The sequence below is a fragment of the Buceros rhinoceros genome, unplaced genomic scaffold (assembly GCF_000710305.1).
Source record: "Buceros rhinoceros silvestris isolate BGI_N320 unplaced genomic scaffold, ASM71030v1 scaffold21578, whole genome shotgun sequence".
Classification (NCBI taxonomy): domain Eukaryota; kingdom Metazoa; phylum Chordata; class Aves; order Bucerotiformes; family Bucerotidae; genus Buceros; species Buceros rhinoceros.
In genome coordinates, this window is record NW_010425417.1 from 10,873 (window position 1) to 11,138 (window position 266).

The window sequence follows — 266 nt, forward strand, 5'->3', positions numbered from 1 at the left end:
GGTAGCGGAAACCACGGTGCAGCGCTTTACAAGCTGGTACCCGGAGGAGGAGGTGCCATCTCCCCAGCCCTCGCCTGCTGCCCAGGGCCCTTACCTGAAGTCAGGGATCCCCGAGGCAGTGCTGATTCCAGCGCCCGTGTGAAACACCACGTTGGAAGAACTCCTGATCAGGTCTGCCAGCTCCCGCACCTTCCTCTCTACTGCCTCCGGAGGGTCAAAAATCTGTGCAAAGAGGCAAACCACCACGGGGACAGAGAGCTGGAGGG

General features: G+C 61.3%; 1 protein-coding gene across 1 annotated transcript in view; it reads right to left on the minus strand.

Moving 5' to 3' along the window:
- Window positions 1–222, minus strand: part of SIRT6 (sirtuin 6) — a gene marked incomplete at its 5' end in the record, with an annotated part of 5,441 nt that extends 5,219 nt beyond the window's left edge. Inside the window, one exon of the mRNA XM_010141157.1 lies at window positions 95–222. Coding sequence (XP_010139459.1) covers window positions 95–222 — 128 coding nt within the window. The remainder of the gene's footprint in view (window positions 1–94) is intronic.
- Window positions 223–266: the final 44 nt, after the last annotated feature.